This window comes from Salvelinus namaycush, chromosome 3, assembly GCF_016432855.1.
Source record: "Salvelinus namaycush isolate Seneca chromosome 3, SaNama_1.0, whole genome shotgun sequence".
NCBI classification, from domain to species: Eukaryota; Metazoa; Chordata; class Actinopteri; order Salmoniformes; family Salmonidae; genus Salvelinus; species Salvelinus namaycush.
This window is the reverse complement of record NC_052309.1, coordinates 2,746,546-2,762,663: the sequence shown is the minus strand read 5'-3', so window position 1 is coordinate 2,762,663 and position 16,118 is coordinate 2,746,546. Positions and strand designations below refer to the sequence as shown.

General features: G+C 42.7%; 1 protein-coding gene across 1 annotated transcript in view; it reads right to left on the bottom strand.

Annotated features, from left to right (window-relative positions):
- Positions 1 to 16,118, bottom strand: part of ptpn13 (protein tyrosine phosphatase non-receptor type 13) — a 117,645-nt gene that overhangs the window by 83,439 nt on the left and 18,088 nt on the right. Inside the window, exons 4-6 of the mRNA XM_038989535.1 lie at positions 14,717 to 14,782; positions 14,377 to 14,562; positions 12,167 to 12,260 (exon numbers count right to left, since the gene is read on the bottom strand). Of these exons, the coding sequence (XP_038845463.1) occupies positions 12,167 to 12,260; positions 14,377 to 14,562; positions 14,717 to 14,782 (346 nt within the window). The remainder of the gene's footprint in view (positions 1 to 12,166; positions 12,261 to 14,376; positions 14,563 to 14,716; positions 14,783 to 16,118) is intronic.

The window sequence follows — 16,118 nt, the reverse complement described above, 5'->3', positions numbered from 1 at the left end:
TTAGCATCGTGATAGCCCCCGTGATATGCAACTTTTCAGGGAAGTTAGGAACCAATACACAGGCAGTTAGGAAAGCTAAGGCTAGCTTTTTCAAACAGAAATTTGCATCCTGTAGTACAAACTCAAAAGTTCTGGGACACTAAAGTCCATGGAGAATAAGAGCACCTCCTCCCAGCTGCCCACTGCACTGAGGCTAGGAAACACTGTCACCACCGATAAATCCACAATAATTGGGATTTTCAATAAGCATTTTTCTACGGCTGGCCATGCTTTCCACCTGGCTACCCCGGTCAATAGCCCTGCGCTCCCCACAGCAACTCGCCCAAACCTCCCCCACTTCTCCTTCACCCAAATCCAGATAGCTGATGTTCTGAAAGGGCTGCAAAATCTGGACCCCTACAAATCAGCTGGGCTAGACAATCTGGACCCTCTCTTTCTCAAAGTATCTGCCGAAATTGTTGCAACCCCTATTACTAGCCTGTTTCAACCTCTTTCGTGTCGTCTGAGATTCCCATAGATTGGAAAGCTGCCGCGGTCATCCCCATCTTCAAAGGGTAAGACACTCTAGACCCAAACTGCTACAGACCTATATCTATCCTACCCTGCCTTTCTGAGGTCTTTGAAAGCCAAGTTATCAAACAGATTACCGACCATTTAACCTGTTTGGGCTGCAGGGGGAGTATTGAGTAGCCAGATAAAAGGTGCCCATTTCAAACGGCCTCGTACTCAATTCTTGCTCGTACAATATGCATATTATTATTACTATTGGATAGAAAACACTCTCTAGTTTCTAAAACCGTTTGAATTATATCTGTGAGTCAAACAGAACTCATTTGGCACAAACTTCCTGACCAGGAAGTGGAAAGTCTGAAATCGATGCTCTGTTCTACTTCCTGCCTATACATGGGCATGATACGTAAGAGTCTACGTGCACTTCATAGACCTTCCCCTGGATGTCAAGATGCTGTGAGAGAAGAAATTTTGTGTTTATCTTGGTCTGAATTGGAATACAAGCTCTTTGTATGACGTGTCCCTCATTTCCGGTACTCTTGGCAGCGCGAGGTGGACAGTGGGATTGCCTTCTGTTTAGCTGCCGTTATGGACGACTACTATCTCCGGCTCTGATTTTATTTGATACATGTGACCATATCATCGTAAAGTATGTTTTTTCAATATAGTTTAATCAGATTATTGAAATTTTTTCGGGAGTTTTGCCGTGTTCCGTTCTCTGACTTTGTTGACGTTGGAGAGATCCGTGCCACTTGGCAAGTGCGCATGCTAAATGAAGAGGGAAAGTTGCCGTTCCAGATCCAAACAACGACTGTTCTGGACAAAGGACACCTTGTCCAACATTCTGACGGAAGATCACCAAAAGTAAGAAACATTTTATGATGCTATTTCATATATCTGTCGTGTATGTGAATTAGTCGTCGGCGCCCAAGTGTTTCTGGCTATTGTGGCTACGCTAATATAACGCTACATTTTGTTTTCGCTGTAAAACACTTAATAAATCGGAAATATTGGCTGGAATCACAAGATGCCTGTCTTTCATTTGCTGAACACTATGTATTTTTCAGAAATGTTTTATGATGAGTAATTAGGTATTTGACATTGGTGCCTGTAATTATTATGGCTGCTTTCGGTGCAATTTCTGACTGTAGCTGCAATGTAAACTATGATTTATACCTGAAATATGCACATTTTTCTAACAAAACATATGCTATACAATAAATATGTTATCAGACTGTCATCTGATGAAGTTGTTTCTTGGTTAGTGGCTATTTATATCTTTATTTGGTCGAATTTGTGATAGCTACTGATGGAGTAAAAAAAGTGGTGTCTTTTGCTAACGTGGTTAGCTAATAGATTTACATATTGTGTCTTCCCTGTAAAACATTTTAAAAATCGGACATGTTGGCTGGATTCACAATATGTGTACCTTTCATATGCTGTATTGGACTTGTTAATGTGTGAAAGTTAAATATTTAAAAAATATATCTTTTGAATTTCGCGCCCTGCACTTTGAGCTGGCTGTTGTCATAAGTGTACCGGTGTCGGGCTGCAGCCATAAGAAGTTAAAATCCCACCGTACCTTCTCTGCTATGCAATCTGGTTTCCGAGCTGGTCATGGGTGCACATCAGCCACGCTCAAGGTCCTAAACGATATCATAACCGCCATCGATAAGAGACATTACTGTGCAGCCGTATTCATCGACCTGGCTAAGGTTTTCGACTCTGTCAATCACAACATTCTTATTGGCAGACTCAACAGCCTTGGTTTCTCAAATGATTGTTTTGCTTGGTTCACCAACTACTTCTCCGATAGAGTTCAGTATGTCAAATCGTAGGACCTGTTGTCCGGACCTCTGGCAGTCTCTATGGGGGTGCCACAGGGTTCAATCCTCGGGCCGTTTCTCTTCTCTGTATACATCAATGATGTCGCTCTCGCTGCTGGTGATTCTTTGATCCACCTCTACGCAGACGACAACATTCTGTATACCTCTGGCCCTTCGTTGGACACTGTTAACTAACCTCCAGATGAGCTTCAATGCCATACAACTCTCCTTCCGTGGCCTCCAACTGCAAGTAAAACTAAATGCATGCTCTTCAACTGATCGCTGCCCGCACCTGCCCACCAGCATCACTACTCTGGACGATTCTGACTTAGAATATGTGGACAACTACAAATACCTAGGTGTCTGGTTAGACTGTAAACTCTCCTTCCAGTCTCACATCAAACATCTCCAATCCAAAATTAAATCTAGAATCGTCTTCCTATTTCGCAACAAAGCATACTTCACTCATGCTGCCAAACATACCCTCGTAAAACTGACCATCCTACCGATCCTCGACGATGTCATTTACAAAATAGCCTCCAACACTCTACTCAAATTGGATGTAGTCTATCACAGTGCCATCCGTTTTGTCACCAAAGCCCCATATACTACTCACCACTGCGACCTGTATGCTCTCGTTGGCTGGCCCTAGCTTCATACTCGTCGCCAAACCCACTGGCTCCAGGTCATCTACAAGTCTCTGCTAGGTAAAGCCCCGCCTTATCTCAGCTCACTGGTCACCATAGCAGCACCCACCCGTAGCACTCACTCCAGCAGGTATATCTCACTGGTCACCCCCAAAGCCAATTCTTCCTTTGGCCACCTCTCCTTCCAGTTCTCTGCTGCCAATGACTGGAACGAACTGCAAAAATCTCTGAAGCTGGAGACTCATATCTCCCTCACTAGCTTTAAGCACCAGCTGTCAGAGCAGCTCACAGATCACTGCACCTGTACATAGCTCATCTGTAAATAGCCCATCCAATCTACCTCATCCCCATACTGTATTTATTTATTTATCTTGCTCCTTTGCACCCCAGTATCTCAACTTGCACATTCATCCTCTGCACATCTTACCATTCCAGTGTTTAATTGCTATATTGTAATTACTTTGCCACCATGGCCTATTTATTGCCTTACCTCTCTTATCCTACCTCATTTGCACATGCTGTATATAGATTTTCCTACTGTATTATTGATTGTGTTTGTTTATTCCATGCGTAACTCTGTTGTATGTGTTGAACTGCTTTGCTTTATCTTGGCCAGGTCACAGTTGTAAATGAGAACTTGTTCTCAACTAGCCTACCTGGTTAAATAAAGGTGAAATAAAAAAAAGACAATTTGTCACATACACATGGTTAGCAGATGTTAATGCGAGTGTAGCGAAATGCTTGTGCTTCTAGTTCCGACCGTGCAGTAATATCTAACAAGTAATCTAACAATTTCACAACAACTAGCTTATACACACAAGTGTAAAGGAATTAATAAGAATATGTACATTAAAATATATGGATGAGCGATGGCCGAACGGCATAGGCAAGATGCAGTAGATGGTATAGAGTACAGTATATACATTTGAGATGAGTAGTGTATGTAAACATTATATAAAGTGGCACAGTTTAAAGTGACTAGTGATACATTTGTTACATCCAATTTTTAATTATTAAAGTGGCTAGAGATTGAGTCAGTATGTTGGCAGCAGCCACTCAATGTTAGTGATGGCTGTTTAGCAGTCTGATGGCCTTGAGATAAAAGCTTAATGTTGGGTGATTAGGCCTGGCTCGCAGTCGGCGTTACAATTCATCCCAAAGGTAATGGGGTTGAGGTCAGGGCTCTGTGCATGCCAGTCAAGTTTTTCACAACGATCTTGAAAAAAACATTTCTGTATGGACCTCGCTTTGTGCACGTGGGCATTGTCATACTGAAACAGGAAAGGGTGTTCCCCAAACTGTTGCCACACATTTGGGAGCACAGAATTCTATAAAGTCATTGTACGCTGTAGCGTTAAGATTACCCTTCACTAAAACTAAGGGGCCTAGCTTGAACCATGAAAAAACAGACCTAGACCATTATTCCTCCACCAATCTTTACATTTGGCACTATGCATTGGGGCAGGTAGCGTTCTGATGGAATCCATCAAAGTCTGATTCGTCCATTGGACTGCCAGATGGTGAAGCAGGATTCATCACTCCAGAGAACACGTTTCCACTGCTCCAGATTTACACCACTCCAGATGACGCTTAGCATTGCACATGGTGATCTTAGGCTTGTGTGCGGCTGCTCGGCCATGGAAACCCATTTCATGAAGCTCCCGACTAACAGTTACTGTGCTGACGTTGCTTCCAGAGGCAGTTTGGAATTCGGTAGTGAGTGCAACCGCGGAGAGGCAATTTTTGCGCGCTACGTGCTTCAGCGTAGCGCTTGTGTGGCCTACCACTTCACGGCTGAGCTGTTGACGCTCCTAGACGTTTCACTTCACAATAACAGCACTTACAGTTAATTGACCGGGGCAGCTCTAGCAAGACAGAAATTTGACGAACTGACTTGTTGGAAAGGTGGCATCCTATGACGGTGCCACGTTGAAAGTCACTGAGCTCTTCAGTATGGCCATTCTACTGCCAATGTTTGTCTATGGAGACTGCATGGCTGTGTGCTCAATTGTATGCATTTTGTTACATTACAGACTTATTCTACAATAGATGTAATAAATATTTTCCATCAGCAATCTACACACAATACCCCATAATAACAAAGTGAAAACTGTTTTTTATAAATGTCTGCAAATGGATGCATCCTGCTTCCATTGATCATCCTTGAGATGTTTCTACTTCATTGGAGTCCACCTGTGGTAAATTCAATTGATTGGACATGATTTGGAAAGGCACACACCTGTCTATAAGGTCCCGCAGTTGACAGTGCATGTCTGTGCAAAAACCCGAGCCATGAGGTCGAAAGAATTGTTCTTAGAGCTCAGACAGGATCGTTGTATAGGCACAGATCTGGGAAAGAGCACAAAACATTTCTGCAGCATAGAAGGTCCCCAAGAACACAGCGGCCTCCATCATTCTTAAATGGAAGAAGTTTGGAACCACGAAGACTCATAGAGCTGACCGCCCGGCCGAACTGAGCAATCGGGGGAGAAGAGCCTTGGTCAAGGAGGTGACCAAGAACCCAATGGTCAATCTGACAGAGCTTCAGAGTTCCTCTGTGGAGATGGGAGAACCTTCCAGAAGGACAACAATCTCTGCAGCACTCCACCAAATCAGGCCTTTATGGTAGAGTGGCCAGACGGAAGCTACTCCTCAGAAAAAGGCACGACAACCCGCTTGGAGTTTGCCAAAAGGCACCTAAAGGACTCTTAGACAATGAGAAACAAGATTCTCAGGTCTGATAAAACCAAAATTGAACTCTTTGGCCTGAATGCCAAGCATCACGTACGGAGGAAATCAGGCACCATCCCTACAGTGAAGCATGGTGGTGGCAGCATCATGCTGTGGGGATGTTATTCAGCGGCAGGGACTGGGTGACTAGTCAGGATCGAGGCAAAGATGAACAGAGCAAAGTACAGAGAGATGCTTGATGAAAACTTGCGCCAGAATGCTCAGGACCTCAGATAGGGGTGAAGGTTCACCTTCCAACAGGACAATAACCCTAAGCACACAGCCAAGACAACACAGGAGTGCCTTCGGGACAAGTCTCTGAATGTCCTTGAGTGGCCCCGCCAGAGCCCGGACTTAAAACCGATCAAACATCTCTGGAGAGACCTGAAAATAGCTGTGCAGCAACGCTCCTCATCCAACCTGACAGAGCTAGAGAGGATATGCAGAGAATGTGAGAAACTCCAAATACAGGTGTGCCAAGCATGTAGGGTCATACCCAAGAAGACTCAATACTGTAATTGCTGCCAAAGGTCCTTCAACAAAGTACTGAGTAAAGGGTCTGAATACATATATAAAATGAGTTTTTTAAAATTTGTAATACATTTGCAAAAACTTCTAAAAACATGTTTTTGCTTTGTCATTATGGGTTATTTAATCCATTTTAGAATAAGGCTGCAACATAAAATGTGGAAAAAGTCAATGGGTCTGAATACTTTCCCGAAGGCACTGTATAACTAGCTTGGTGTCCGATCTGTGTTGTCTTGCCAATGCTGTCACAACCATAAGGAGTTGTGAAAACTGCACAAATAGATCTGGGACCTCTTCCGACTGAAGAACGAGAGAGACGGAGCAGCTAATGTTGGCGAGAGGGGGAGGGGACTCGGGCCTATAAAACATGTAGTGCCTTGCTTTAATCTACAAAGCATATGGCTCCATCTCTACAGTAAAACAGAACATCAAAGACAGAATTAATTTTTTTCCAGGAACACTCGCTATGGGGCAGACAGAAACTTTTCCAGGAACACTGTTGCTATGGAAGCAGACAGACCAGGACAAGATTGATTAAAAAAAATAACGAAATAGAATCTTTGTTTTGAGGCTCCATTGGCCTTTCATTCTTAGTTGCAACATTCAGAGAATTGTTTCCAGGAGGTTTATCTAGAACTATTAGTGGTGGTTGGCATGGGTAAGCTGCCACAGCACAGTCAGCGCTGTGGTACTAAAGCAGAAGGAAAACAATCACGTCGCCCAGCATGAAAAACAAAGCAATGACAGCATTTTCTCCACAGTCACTTCAACTCTAACCACTGACATGTCTGATCTGCAGAAAGAAAGACACAATTGATGTTCACCCATGACTGCGTGACCGCACATGCCTCCAACTCAATCAAGTTCGCAGGCGACACTACAGTAGTAGGCCTGATTACCAACAATGACGAGACAGCCTACAGGGAGGTGTTGAGGGCCCTGGGAGTGTGGTGCCAGGAAAATAACCTCACACTTAACGTTAACAAAACTGATCGTGGACTTCAGGAAACAGCAGAGAGATTAACCCCCCCCCCCCATCAACGGGACCGCAGTGGAGAAGGTGGAAAGTTTCAAGTTCCTTGGCGTAAACATCAATGAAACTGAAAATGGTACACCCACACAGTGTGGTGAAGAAATTTGGCTTGGCACCTAAAAGCCTCAAACTTTTACACATGCACAATTGAGAGCAACCTGTCGGGCTGTATCTCTGCCTGGTACGGCAACTGCACCGCCCGCAACCGCAGGGCTCTCAAGAGGTTGTTGCGGTCTGCCAAATGCATCACCGGGGGTAAACTACCTGGGGGACACCTACAGCACCCAATGTCACAGGAAGGCCAAAAAGATCATCAAGGACAACAACCACCCGAGCCACTGCCTGTTCACCCCGCTATCATCCAGAAGGCGAGGTCAGTACAGTTGCATCAAAGCTGGGACCGAGAGACTGAAAAACAGCTCAAGGCCATCAGACTTTTAAATAGCCATCACTAGCACAGAGGCTGGTGGAATGTACATAGGCCGTGAAATCACTGGCCACTTAAACAATGGAACACTAGACACTTTAATAATGTTTACATATTTTGCATTACTCATCTCATATGTATACACTGTATTCTATCCTACTGTATCTTAGTCTATGCCGCTCAAATACTTCTAGGTTTTGCTTTAGCCTGCCTGGAGTGCCAGGTGGGAGGAGGTTGGTCTTTTGAGACTTTTATATTGGTTCCATTGTGCCAGGCATGCTCAATCAAGTCCAGCTAAAGTATTTAAATTAGTATTGAACCCAGACCAGCTTAGGAACTATAATCAATACCATGCAATGGTTACATAACCCACCTCTCCCCTCCCATTTTTTTCATCGAAGGAAGTAGGCATCTTTAAAGTATTAATAAAAAGTCTGATGCCCTGAGGAGTGACGGAGTTTAATCTACAAGGGTAACACAGAAAGCCCCTGGATCTTCCTACCTTAAGAAACACTTCAAAACCCTTGGATTATACTTAAAATCCACACATGTACACTTGATACTTTCTATTGTATCCACACCAATTCTATTAGCTAACTTCTAGCACATTTCAAGGCCGTTCATTTTTCTCTCACCACTGACTTGTCTTCTGAGCACCTCCCTCTTGGCCATGGTTCAGGAAGTGTGGGAGTCAGTCAACATTAGGACAGTGGTAATGCACCGCCTCCCATTAAAAAGAAGGATCTATGAACTAAAACTAGTGTTCAGTTCACTGTCCCAACTTGTCTATACCAGCCTACCAGGGTCTCTATAGTCAGTGTTATGTTCAGCCCGCCTACTGTAACACCCCCAGGGATTTATTTTCTTCCATCAGCTAGAGGAGACCAAGCCTGTTAGAACCAGACCAAGGCCCGTCTCTGTTGAAATTGTGAATCACTTCCTCCCAGTAACAGCAGCAACACTGACATGACTCAGAAAGTCATTAGATCAGATATTCATCAAATCAGGTGTATACTCAGTCAGGTGAATTGACTGTAGGCCAACCGTAAGTATGTACAGTGCCTTCAGAAAGCATTCACACCCCTTGACGTTTTCCACACTGTTGGTACACCCTGAATTCAACATTAAATCTATTTTCTCACCCTTCTACTGCACACAAGACAATAATGACAAAGTGAAAACATGCTCTTAGTAATTTTGGCAAATGTATTTGAAAATGAACTACATAAATCGAATTTACATAAGTATTCACACCTGTGTCAATGCTTTCTGTTTAAGTTTAAGAGCTTTGGATTGTACAATATTTAAATTCTTCAAACTCTGTCAAGTTGGTTGTTGATCATTGTTAGACAGCCATTTAAGTCGTGCCATCGATTTTCAAAACGAATTAAGTCAAAACTAACTATGCCAACGTCGTCTTGGTAAGCAACTCCAGTGTATTTTTTACCATGAATTTTAGGTTATGGTCCTGCTGAAAGGTGAATTTGTCTCCCAGTGTCTGTTGAAAAGCAGACTTAACCAGGTTTAACCTCTATGATTCTGCCTGTGCTTAGCTCCATTCCGTTTCATCCTAAAAATAAAAAAAACTCCCTAGGCCTTGCCAATGACAAGCATACCCATAACATGGTGCAGCCACCACCATGCTTGAAAATCTGAAGAGTGCAACTCAGTGATGTGTTGTTGGATTTGCCCCAAACATAATACTTTGGCTTACTGGTGCTCTTCCATGCCGTCCCTAGGAGGGGTGCGTCACTTGAGTGGGTTGAGTCACTGACGTGGTCTTCTGACGTGGTCTGGATTGGGTTGTGCCATGGCGGAGATCTTTGTGGGCTATACTCGGCCTTGTTTCAGGATGGTAAGTTGGTGGTTGAAGATATCCCTCTAGTGGTGTGGGGGCTGTGCTTTGGCAAAGTGGGTGGGGTTATATCCTGCCTGTTTGGCCCTGTCTGGGGGTACCTTCGGATGGGGCCACAGTGTCTCCTGACCCCTCCTGTCTCAGCCTCCAGTATTTATGCTGCAGTAGTTTATGTGTCGGGGGGCTAGGGTCAGTCTTATATCTGGAGTATTTCTCCTGTCTTATCCGGTGTTCTGTGTGAATTTAAGTATGCTCTCTCCAATTCTCTCTTTCTCTCTCGGAGGACCTGAGCCCTAGGACCATGCACCAGGACTACCTGGCATGATGACTCCTTGTTGTCCCCAGTCCACCTGGCCGTGCTGCTGCTCCAGTTTCAACTGTTCTGCTTGCGGCTATGGAACCCTGACTTGTTCACTGTGATTACTATTATTTGACCATGCTGGTCATTTATGAACATTTGAACATCTTGGCCATGTTCTGTTATAATCTCCACCCGGCACAGCTAGAAGAGGACTGGCCACCCCACATAGCCTGGTTCCTCTAGGTTTCTTACTAGGTGTTGGCCTTTCTAGAGAGTTTTTCCTAGCCACCGTGCTTCTACACCTGCAATACTTGCTGTTTGGGGTTTTAGGCTGGGTTTCTGTATAGCACTGAGATATCAGCTGATGTAAGAAGGGCTATATAAATACATTTGATTTGAATTAGGACAAATTTAATTTCTTTGCCACATTTTTTGCCATTTTACTTTATTGCGTTATTACCAACAGGATGCATGTTTTGGAATATTTTTATTCTGTACAGGCTTCCTTCTTTTCACTCTGTCATTTAGGTTAATATTGTGGAGGAACTACAATGTTAACCCATCCCCAGATTTATCACCGCCATTAAACTCTGGTACTGTTTTAAAGTCACCATTGGCCTCATGGTGAAAATCCCTGAGCGGTTTCCTTCCTCTCTGACAACTGAGTTAGAAAGGACACCTGTATCTTTGTAGTGACTGGGTGTATTGATACACCATCCAAAGCCTAATCAATAACTTCATAATGCTCAAAGGCATATTCAATGTTATTTTTTTTTTTACCCATCTACCAATAGGTGCCCTTCTTTGTGAAGCATTAGAAAACCTCCCTGGTCTTTGTGGTTGAATCTGTGTTTGAAATTCACTGCTCGACAGATGGACATTACAGATATAATTATATGTGTGGGGTACAGAGATGAGGTAGTCATTCAAAGATAAGGTTAAACACTATTATTGCACACAGAGTGAGTCCAATCAATGTGCCTTTTTAAGCACATTTACGCCTGAACTTATCTAGGCTTACCAAAAACAAAGGGGTTGAATAAATTAAACTCAAAACATTTCAGCTTTTAATTTTTAATTAAATTTGTAAACATTTCTAAAAACATAATTACACTTTGACATTATGGGGTATTGTGTGTAGGCCAGTGACACAAAATCTCAATTTAATCCATTTTAAATTCAGGATGTTACAACAAAATGGAAAGTGGAGAACGTCAAGGTGAGTACTTTCTGAAGGCACGGTGCCCACCTTCCTGTAGTGGCGCCCTAAATGATTGACACCCTTGATGAAGATGAGAAATAATACCTGCATAAAATTCAAAATATATATATATATTTTTTTAAACGAGGGAAATTATTAGCCAAAAGTTTAGTATTTGGTCCCATATTCCTAGCACACAATGATTACATCAAGTTTGTGACTCAAATTTATTGGATGTATTTGCAGTTTGTTTTGGTTGTGTCTCAGATAATTTTTTTGCCCAAAAGAAATGAATGGTAAAACACATTGTATCATTTTGGATTCACTTTTATTGTAAATAACAATAGAATATAGTTCTAAACACTTCTACATTAATGTGGATGCTACCATGAATACGGATAATCCTGAAAGAACCGTGAATAATGATGAGTGAAAGTTACGGAGGGCCAAAGACATGCTAAACTCTCACCATTACCAATAACAGGAGAGGTTAGCATGTTTTTGAGGGTATTATCTTTGACCATCTGTAACTTTCTCACTCATCATTATTCACGATTCAGTCTGGATTATCCGTAAATATGGTAGCATCCACATTAATGTAGAAAAGGGTTTACAAACATTCTATTCTTATTTAAAATAAAAGTGACTCCAAAATGACAATACAATATTTAGTCATTCATGCCTACTGGGCACAACTGCAAATGATTCCAACAAGTTTGTAGAGTCCGAAGCTTGATTTAGGCATTGTGTGCTGGAAATATATGGACAAAATACTACACTTGGACTACTTCATTTATAAAAATCTTTAGGGGTGTCAATAATTTGAACCCCTACCTTGTTGAGAAAAAGTATTAAAATCTGAGCAATTGTATTAGTATAAAATGCACCAAAAAAAAAGTGGCATACAATGTCGCTCAGTATTTTAATTCTTTATTTTCGTCATTATTGCTCATATTTATCAAGGGTGTCAATCATTTCGGACCCCACAGTGTGTGTGTGTGTGTGTGTGTGTGTGTGTGTACACAGAGGTAGAGGGTAAGGTTCTCTATTGTCACTACAAGCCTCTATGCAGGAGGTTGGGAGGTTGAGATTGTGAGGATCATGTTACCTGAGGGAAGGCCTTTGCCCCGAAGCCTCTCCCGAATCTCCTTGCTCCTCTCTGGAATAGACTCCCTATCACTCTGGGACAGCAGGCCATCCAACTGATGGAGAAAGACAGAAAAAGTGGGAGCGAGAGAGAGAGAGAACAAATGGGCAAGAGCACGCAAGAAAATGAGAAAGAGCGAGCAAAATGAGAGAGTGAGCAGGAAGGAGAGAGTGAGAATAAAGGAAAGCAAGAAAGAAAAAAAGACAATGGTTGAGGTTATCACAAGGAGCTGAAGGGGACATTAAATAGTCTGTCTGAGGTGTCATAAAATCACTTGGGGTTGACGTGGACCACATTCCTCACAACAGAAACATGGTATATTGGTTACGTTGTGCTGTAACCAATCAGATAACGGCCTTTAAGCCTGTTGTCCATCCTCTGCTTGCACTTCGATGAGAAGCTAGGGAGTGTGACACAGGGAAAGACCGTATTGGATTCAGTCATACATTTTAGTCATTTAGCAGACACTCTTATCCAGAGCAACTTACGTTAGTGCATTCATCTTAAGATACTGGAGCTAGGGAGACAGCATACCACAATCGTAGCATTTTCCCCTCAAAGTAGCTTTCAGCAAAGTCAGTGGTAGTAGTAAAAGACAAGCGCAGTGGTATTTAATTAAGATACTCTGAGGTAGGGTTTCAGACATTTTGGGAAGACTGGCTCGGACTCCGCTGTACTGACGTTATGGGGAAGCTTGTTCTGTCATTGGGAAGCCAGAACAGAGAAGAGCTTTGACCAGGCTGAGCGGGGCGCACAGTAGGTAAAGTAGAGTCCCTTCAAACTGTTATGTTTCAAGCTTTGCCATTTGGCAATGGGCTTCACTAAACAGTTAAGAGTTCTCTATTATAGATCAAAATATGACTATAGAGAATTAATGTGTTTTAGGCTTGGGCAATATACCAAATACCTGGGTATTTTTGGAAAAATACCATCAAAATGATTTATTTTAAGTTTTTCCCAATAAATTGAAATATTTGTAGCTACTTTAAGTTAAATACCTGCAGTCAACTTGTGTAATACCTTAGGAGAAAAAGCAGATTGCGTTCCTCATTTCACCGGTCACATTATGAAGCTTACCATAGTTCCCCCAGAAAAGTTGAGCCAGTCACGTGTTAGTTAGTAAATAGCACAACGGTAGAAAGAGGGAGCTGGTGAGTCCATAGAGTTCTATATCTATTGGAGAATCTCTGTGGTGCAGCACACGAGGTGAGGAAGTTACACATATGCAATTCACTACTAAATGTTTGCTATCTTGTTCCTCCGTTCTTCTGCCCTCCGCTCCGCGTACACATGCTGCTCTTCCTTCAGAAAAGCATTTCTAAGAATTTTTTGAAGATAAATACACAACGCAGAGACCGAGTACGAGAGGTCAAGAGGAGAAGTAAAATCGAATTAACGATGAATGGAAATAGTGTTTTTTCTGTAATAGGGAATTATTGATCAATGGGTCAGAGACATGGGAGGAATGTGTCTATACATTGAGCCTGAAACAGGATACTTGTTATTTGGCCATTGGCCCAGTTGTACTGCAAGGACTTCTAATTGGTCAACCACAGGCTAGGGCTGGGTTATAAAACTATATCCTGTCCCTCTGTTCTGTGGAGAGAATCACAGGAGAGCATCACTGAGGACAGGGGAGAATGACCATCTACCTCCTCGTATGATTTGTCTTCTTCGAATAAAACTATTTCTCCCCCTGATTTGCTTTGGGGTCTGTGTTATTTAAACAACAACATCACCTGCTAACACATGCATCACAACTTTCTTCATTTGGACAATTTCTCTCGTTCACTTTCGCCTGTAAATGTCCACACTCACCAAAACTGACACTCGGTAGCTACTAGCTATGCTTCTATAACTTTGAGCCGAATTTGCCTGTCCTTGCAATTAGTTTATGTTCGTGAGCATTTAGCTAACAACGTCCATCTGATTTAGCTATTACTTTTGCTAATTTTGTTAGCATTCTGGTAAGATTGCCAACAGGAAGGAATTATTTTTGTGTTTTTTTACGCACCCCTTGAGTGCTATCCAGGTAATACCGTAAGAATGGTATGAAAAGCTCTATACCGCCCAAGCATACTGTATTTTGTTAAGAATAAGGGGCATTAAACCCACAGGTCCATTATAAATGTTACAACACTAGCTAACAGTGATGTGTTGTAGTTGTTTACCTGGGAGAGGCTGCCCAGCACCAGTCGGACCAGCTTTCTGATGTGTGTGAAGGAGGGTTCGCAGCTAGAATTTCTGATGTGTGTGCTGCAGGCGTCCATTACGGTGAGAACAGACATACGGCTCAGGGTGGTGTCGTCACACATGTTGAGGAGAATACTGTTCAGGTGCTCACCCAGCTTCATCGGCTGAGACAGACATCACAGAGGGGTTAATGAACACTTACACGGGACGAGAAGTTGACATAAAAACATAATTTCTGCAAATTAGAAAAACATGATTGCTGATCCGTTTCCAACTTGTGAATATATCATCTATGGATTATGAATGTTGTAGCTGTACCTGACTCTGTGGAACCTCATAGTCAGCTCCCCAAAACAAGGTCATTCCAAGGGAATACATGTGCATCTGTGAAAAATTAATAAATAAATACAAACAGGATAAGTGGTTCCAATCATTTAGACACACACAAAAAAAGTAGCAGCTGTAGTTGGGGGGGGGGGGGGGGGGGGAAACAAGGGAGGACGAGCTCTCGTCTGACTAGTACAACAATATCCTGACCCTTTGTTCTGTTCTGGAACTAAGCGACTAGATCCAAACCTGTTCTATTCCATAGAATTCTGCAGGAAAGCTCCCAAGAGCAGAGGAATAGCTTCCCCTCAGAGTTGGGCTTGGTGAAGGAAAGAATAACTAGAGGATTGCCAAAGAATGCAACATCATAGCCTTGAATGTCTTAGGAACAGTCAGAGTTCACCACAAGCTTAAAAGAGTAAAACTACAATTTCTTGAGTTATGAATGTGATTCACAAACCCCTCATAATCGCCATGTCCTCTCTGTAATTATACAGAGCATGGCATTTATAGTGCAAATAAAAGAGAAAAGCATAACCGGGAGGTCCGTGGGGCGACGCACAATTGGTCTAGCGTCGTCCGGGTTAGGGAGGGTTTGGCCGGTAGGGATATCCTTGTCTCATCGCGCTCCAGCGACTCCTGTGGCGGGCCGGGCGCAGTGCGCGCTAACCAAGGGGGCCGGGTGCACGGTGTTTCCTCCGACACATTGGTGCGGCTGGCTTCCGGGTTGGAGGCGCGCTGTGTTAAGCAGTGCGGCTTGGTTGGGTTGTGCTTCGGAGGACACATGACTTTCGACCTTCGTCTCTCCCGAGCCCGTACAGGAGTTGTAGCGATGAGACAAGATAGTAATTACTAGCGATTGGATACCACGAAAATTAGGGAGAAAAGGGGGTAAAATTTAAAAAATATATTAAAAACATAAAAAAAGAGAAAAGCATAGGATGTTGTAATATCATTCATATTTATTTCTATTATAAATGAGAATCGAAACCTTATTGTAGCCTAACCTATACAGTTACAGTGGATAGTCACTATTGACTGTGTACAGCGCTGTGTGTTGAGGTATGTGATTCTTGGCCAGAGATAGGAGGTATGTTGGGGTCAATTCAGGAAGTAAACTGAAATGGAATTGACCCCAACCCTACCACACTCTGTTATGCTTTTGATTGACAGTTTTTTTATGTACACAAAGCAACAACCCCACAAACAGATGTGTTGCTACTGAAACAATACAGTATCTTCTCTATGAGACGAGAGAGAGCGAAGAGAAACGACAGAGGCAGAGAGCGAGAGGCAGAGAGACAGGAAAGTTTTACATGACGTCTACTTTGATGCTCATTAGCATTTACAAATCCGAGAGTAAAATATAAAAATCTATTAAAAAAAAAAGTCA